This window comes from Apaloderma vittatum, unplaced genomic scaffold (assembly GCF_000703405.1).
Source record: "Apaloderma vittatum isolate BGI_N311 unplaced genomic scaffold, ASM70340v1 scaffold12697, whole genome shotgun sequence".
NCBI classification, from domain to species: domain Eukaryota; kingdom Metazoa; phylum Chordata; class Aves; order Trogoniformes; family Trogonidae; genus Apaloderma; species Apaloderma vittatum.
The window spans coordinates 3,213-10,015 of record NW_009724693.1 but is presented as its reverse complement, the minus strand read 5'-3'; the positions used below and the strand labels follow the sequence as shown (position 1 = coordinate 10,015).

The 6,803-nt window shown below is 39.4% G+C and overlaps 1 protein-coding gene across 1 annotated transcript in view; it reads right to left on the bottom strand.

Annotated features, from left to right (window-relative positions):
* Positions 1 to 1,502: 1,502 nt before the first annotated feature.
* Positions 1,503 to 6,803, bottom strand: part of LOC104276342 (myosin-binding protein C, cardiac-type-like) — a gene marked incomplete at both ends in the record, with an annotated part of 7,121 nt that continues 1,820 nt past the window's right edge. Inside the window, 4 exons of the mRNA XM_009872621.1 lie at positions 1,503 to 1,559; positions 3,184 to 3,228; positions 4,472 to 4,520; positions 5,677 to 5,794. Of these exons, the coding sequence (XP_009870923.1) occupies positions 1,503 to 1,559; positions 3,184 to 3,228; positions 4,472 to 4,520; positions 5,677 to 5,794 (269 nt within the window). The remainder of the gene's footprint in view (positions 1,560 to 3,183; positions 3,229 to 4,471; positions 4,521 to 5,676; positions 5,795 to 6,803) is intronic.

Sequence of the window (6,803 nt, the reverse complement as noted above, 5' to 3'; positions counted from 1 at the left end):
TGCCCCACCAAAATTTGGGTGAGTTAACCTGAGCGAAACAGAAGGCTGTTTAATTTAAACTGAGTAAGTTTAGATTTGAAGAATATGAGTCCAGTGGCAGTGTTTATAGTAACTTTACGAGCTAGAAAGACAGAGTGAGAGGGCAGGGGCAGTGAGCAGAAGGAAGCATGCTTGGATGATTGTAAGCAACGGAAACTTTACTTGGAATAAAAGAAATTATTTTGTAATAGAGTTGCCTGCACATCCATGGAATAAGTGACTTCAGTTATAGATTGACTTAACATGTTTAAGGATGGATGGAACAAAACTTCAGCACATATTTGATAGGTACCAGTAGCCATGTTCTACAAATTATTTTTCTGATTCTCATTTCTATGACATTAGGAATTTAAAGCAGCAAGTTACAGAGAAAATCTGGAAATTCAAGGACAATTTAAAACTGCTTGTAAAAGAAAAAGAAGGTAAAACCTGAAGGATATTCAGAGAGATACATTGATTTGTGTTGAATGGTCCACCCTTAACTTCACCTATTTAAAAGCATTTCTGTCTCAGTAACTGGCAGTTGGTAATTTTCTATCACACTATCTAATTTTTGTCATGCTCTACACATAAGATAGATGCGTGCATTATTTCAAACCAAATGGTTCTTACATTCATTCTGACCCATGCATTTATAATAAAATGAAATAGAAATCTTACTCTCTGTTGGCAGCAGTGGAATCCAAAAAATCCAGATTGAGATTGTGTTAAAAAGAGAAAAGCACAGGTAGACAAGTTATGCAAATGCATATGGCAAGGAAGGATGAGAATGGGAGAGGAAATTCCACCAAGAAAAGTGAAAGTAAAAGCAAGAAATAAGAACTAGAATCGGAAAAGCGTGCCATGGCATGGACAATCTTGCAGCCTGATCTAGTGGGAGATGTCCTTGCCATGGCAAGGGGAGTTGGAACTAGTTGATCTTTGAGGTCCCTTCCAACCCAAATCATTCTGTGATTCTAACAGTAAAATATATTTATATAGTGTTTATACTACATAGAATACATTTTTATTTATATGGTAAACAGCTATATGATATAGAATATACAGTTGAATAAGATAATACTAACATTTAGAGTATTGTGAAAACTTAAGGCAGAAAATTCTTAATATAAGGCAGCATTCCAGACAGGTAAATTACAGACTATAAATTGCTGTGTTTTGGGATTTTTTTAATGAAAAGTAGTTGTGGAAACATGTAATTACCCTAGTCCCAGCCTTTTCTATTTTAGGGAAGAACAATCTTTTTCTTTTTTTTTTTCTTCCTCCCATATAAACCTAGCAGAAATGCAGTAAATGCTGAGTATTTGGGGCCATAATTACCCATCAGTCTTTTTCCAGTTACAGCTGCTTTAGGAAAACCACAAGGATTTTGTATTTGTGAAACTTTCACTTATTGTAGTTTTAGTGTTTTCAGAGTTGCTCCACAGAAGCTGGTGACTTTAAGCCTATGGATTTTTACTCACCTCTTTTTCAGCAGGGTGCTAAAATTAAACTCTCCACCTTCTTCATGTCCCTCAGTACTAGATAGTAACAGAAAATCACAATTAGTTTCAGAACGAAATGGCAATAGCTTGTGAGACTACATCATTGTGTACATTACATATTTTTGTAGGGAGTAGTAGATGGGTTTAGAATGACTCAGAAGATGACTTAATTATGTTCTTTATCCAGGAGAGCAGTGGATGTCATACACCTTGACTTCAGTAAGGCTTTCAGTACTGTCCCCAATAACATCCTCATAGGAAAATTCAAGAAATGTGGGATAGATGATTGGACTGTGAGTGGACTGTGAGGGTAGTGGAGACGACACCTGTGTCAGATGTGACCAGGTGAACAATCTGCTCAGCCCGGTGGCTGAGCTGAAAGATGAAGTAGAGAGGTTGAGGAGTATCAGGGAGTGTGTGTGTGAGAGAGACAGATTAGTGGAGCCACTTCCTGAATGGTAAGCAGCAAGCTCCACAGGAAGCAGAAAATCCCCTCCCCTCCACCATCAGGCCAAAGGAGGGGACCTAAAGGATGAGGGGGAGTGAAAGCAGGTGCCTGCCAGGAGAGGCAGGAAAATCCCTCACCTACAAGGTCCTTCACCTGGGTCAGGCTAATTCCAGGCACAAATACAAACTGGGCACAGAGTGGGTTGAAAGTAGTGTCCAGTTTTGGTGCCCCCACCATAAGAGGGACGTGGATCTGTTGGAGCGTGTTCAGAGGAGGCCACAAGGATGATCCAGGGGCTGGATCAGCTCTGCTACGAGGACAGGCTGAGGGAGCTGAGACTGTTCAGTCTGGAAAAGAGAAGACTTCGGGGGGACCTAATAGCTGCCTTCCAATACCTGAAGGGAACCTACAGGAAGGCTGGGGAGGGACTTTTTACAAGAGTGTCCACTGATAGGACAAGGGGAAATGGGTTTAAGTTGAAGGAGAATAGATTTAGATTGGACCTTAGGAAGAAATTCTTCAGTACAAGGGTGGCAAGTCTTTGGAATAAATTGCCCAGAGATGTTGTGGCTGCCCCCTCCCTGGAGGTGTTCAAGGCCAAGTTGGACGGAGCCTTGAGTAGCCTGATCTCGTTGAGAGGCATCCCTGATGCCTTACAACTTAGGCCATTCTATGATTCTATGAAAGCCCAGCAATCAGTATTTAGCTTTTCTGAATAAGACCCTAGTAACTGCTTTAGCATGTATAGTGTTAGGCCTAATCTCTAGGTTCCTGTTTTCAGTGTGCCAGGAAAGAACAGATTCTCATGTACATGTGTGTTGGTACATTTTTGTGAACAGTGGCAATTTTAGTCAGGATATGCTCAGTGGAGAGGAGAACGTGTGAAACAGAGGGAAGAGACATGCATGTGATTTGAAGTTATTTTTCTTTTAACAGTGGTGAGAAGGTGCCACTTGCCAAACACGTGCTTTTTCTGGAGATGAATCTGCCTCTCACTGAACTCTCAAACTACTTTTTCATTACTACTTGCTTGTATCTATTTGTCTCATATATACACTATATACTATGAACAATTATTTAATTGGAAATTAAGTTGCAGCTAGTTCCGTGGAGTGGGGTTTCTTTTCTTGCTTCTTTTATTTCTTTTCCTAAGCAGAGAGAGGCAGTTCATTGTTAGACTTGAATTTGTCTGCTGACACTGACAGTGGCTACCTGAGAAAGGCTGAAGTCATCCGTCTCCCCCCTCCTGCCATGCTCCTGAGGGAGAGTATCAAAGACAAAGCTTCAGATTTAAACAGTTCAGTTCAAAGTTTGGCTCCATTCTTATAGAAGAAACTGAAAATCTCAACAGCCCGAGGTGGCTCACGCTGGACTAACTCTGAACTGATTTTAAATTCTTTTAGTTGTGCTAGCAAGAGGAGAAACTCTTGAAGCCTAATTTCACTGCAGTAAAATAACACAATGCAGCTATGCACTGAGCATCCTCTATTTAACAGGCATCACAGCAAGGCTGGTCAGCTACCTACAGATGGATTTGACTCTAGATAAGTCCTGCAAGCCTTTTTTAGTTCTTTGTGATAGAATGTTAAAGAAAAATTCTCATCTAAGAATAGGGTAGGTCTTATGGGGGAAAGCTTAAGGACTTGCCACAGACAATTTGTGTCCTACCTTAGAGAAACAGATGTCTGTTAGAATATTCTTAGTCTAGTAACTTTGGAAAAATACATAAAAACTAAAACAGAATTTGAATTGCACAAAAGGAGAAGAAATACTCAACAGTGAAACACGTTATTCATGTATTAATACAGAAAACCAACAAATTTTGCAGAGTTTACTAATAGAAGAGAATATTATTCCATTAAGTCATGTATCAAATCGGACTACTACAGTTGTAGAGAATAGCCTTTCAACAGCAGTGCAATACCTTGCAGTCTCTAATACCTATACATATATATATATATGAGATTTTACACAGACAGAGTATCATTGTCTTCATTAAATTAATATAATTACAGAACATGAAAAGAAATAAAATCAAAATGCTTATATTAAAGGTGATACGCTGCTCACAGAATTAAGATCAAAGTACATGACTTTGTTCAGCAAATGTTTGTATTAAGGTACATATAGTTCCTCAAGTCTGGTCAAATCAAGCCTAGGCACTACACAGAATCTTTTCCTTCTCTGTTGGTCTATGTCTGGCCTGGGAGAAAAGGGAAGTTCTTGGTGTAATTTTACACATTATCAATTGCATAACTGAAGACAAGCATCATTGTTATGCTAGCACAAAGTCTGAATGTCCTTAGAAGATTTCTAGGAGTTGTATAGTATTTTAATAGTAGAAATATTTTCTTAATAGAAATATTTTCTTAGTATACAACTCTAACTTTGTACTTGTTGGTACAACAGCTTTGCTTTTAGTTAGTTTTGTCTAGAAAAGTGATGAATTCCACACAGAAGTATAATTTGATCTACCTAAGTTCCTACTATACATACTCACATGCGTCGGAAGGCAGTGCGAATATCCAAGTCTCCAGTTATTGGTGCTTCTGATGCAACAAAAAAAGACGAGTAAGAATAGGAGAGCAAGTCAGAATAATGCAAAAATACAGTGCTTTTTCTAAAGCTTTTTCTTTGCAGACGTTTTTTTCTCACACATTCTTACATTGTAAATTTTGATCAATTACATATTGAAAGATCAAAGCATAATCTTTAATTGTGTAGCCTTCACTAATTAGCATTCAACAGCCAGTGTTTTGTGTATAACTGAATTCTGTCTCATGCTTCGTAATAATCTGTGGCATGACAAACCGTCGTCCCTTTTTTTCAGTTCTGCTGGTCAATTTTATTTACAATATTCATTTCACAGGGTATTTAAACCCTAATGAGAGAGCCATTCTCTGACAGCAAAGGTAAATTCCTGGAAATATGTAGAGATGTACAAAAACTCCATTGAGGATGTTGTGTGGAAAGAACTTAATCACTCTGATCTAAGCTTCTGTAAGTATGAACAGGTGTACTGCTACTACTGGGAGAAAAGCTTTTTCTCAGTCACAGCTGCTCCTGTCTTCCTAAGTCCTACAGCCAACTAGTGAAACACATTACACTGAAACTGATGTTAAAAAGTACTTACTTTTCAGTTGCTGATAAGCTTTTCAGTATAGTAGTTCTGAGGGTGGCAGCATGTACTATGTAAAACGAGTAATCTAAACTTAAAGCAATTTTATAGCACAAGGTGCTTCTGCATAACTTGAGTTTATCGGGATGAAAGGAATTGATAGTACTGTCACATGTCTAAACATTCCATGTTCCCCCTTTTCTTCAGGTACACATTTTCAGTGCTGAACTTTTGCCAAAGCAAGAATGGATTTCTCTTGTATTACAGTGGTATTGAATATAAAGAATATAAAGAATGGGGCTGAAATCAGTGTAAAGCCAGAGAAGTACTGTGCTGATTTGCATCTTTCTGTGTGCTTTCTTTAAGAGCATCACAGCTCTGAGTTGAGTGACATCCAAGCGTTACTTTTAACGCTTTAAATCTCTGCCAACCCATTACATTCCTCATCTCTGGGCGTCTGTAAGTGTACCTGTAGCTCTTCAGGTCTGTACTTGTCTAGTACGTACCAGAAAGAATTGTTGGTGGGTGTACAGAAAGGTAAAAAAAATAATAAAAGGAAGAAATAAGGTCTCAGGAATTAATCTTACCATTGACTGTCAGGTTGAAGTTAGAACTATCAAACTTGTCCTTGGTAGACACCTCACACCTGTACCCTCCTGCAAAAGTCATGTTTGCTTCTATGATTTCCATTTCAAAGGTGTAAACCTAGAAGAGACACCAATGATATAATTCCTAAGTTAGAAATTAAATGGTGACAGAGAGAGAGCCACCCTACAGTTTATTAAGTCATTAAAAAAAACAGAAAGGGGGCAAAATATGCCTCTGTGACCTTTTTAGAATTAAGAACTCTTAATTATCTAACACCTTACTGGCATAAAAGTCACATGTACTCCCCCAATTCAGTAGGAACAGGTAAAGAGCATTATTAGTACAGGTCTTCCAGAGGATACAATGTCATATTATCAAACTGTACTGGTGTGTGCAATCCTCACATACACTAATTGCATGTACACTGGAAACAGGGATAGAGTTTTCACTAAACAAATATAGCCTCTGCCCGGAATGTAGGCAGTACATTCAGAAATTCAGCAAGAAGAGTGGCTAATATGAGCAAGTCTGTTTTGGTCCATCCAGGAGAGGGTGGTAGTGTTTCACATATCACACAGGGTGAGAGGTCATGCTACAGATTCTCTTGTATTCTTGTTTGTATGTCTTTGAATGCCTTTGTGCTAAAAGTGGATCGTACTCAGCTGTTTACAATAGTCTAGACAATTCAAGAGAACAATAAATTCCAACACTAATAGCTGAATGCTTGATCGATTAAACCCAAGACAGACAATATTTAAATATTGTCTATCTATTTCCTCAATCTGAGGAGAAACTTCTTTCCTGTGAGGGTGCCAGAGCCCTGGCCCAGGCTGTCCGGAGAGGGTGTGGAGTCTCCTGCTCTGGAGACTTTCAAACCCGCCTGGACGTGTTCCTGTGTGGCTGCCCTGGGGGATCCTGCTCTGACAGGGGGGTTGGACTTGATGATTTCTAGAGGTCCCTTCCAATCCTGAACGTTCTATGATTCTATGATTGTCTGACCTCCTCGGCTAGCTGGGGCTGCCGGTCAGTGATGGGAAGGGCCTTGGGGAGAACCTCTGCCAGCTCCCTCAGCACCCCTGGCTGGATCCCACCCATCCCTGTGTCCCTGGTGTTTCCCCGCTCTGAA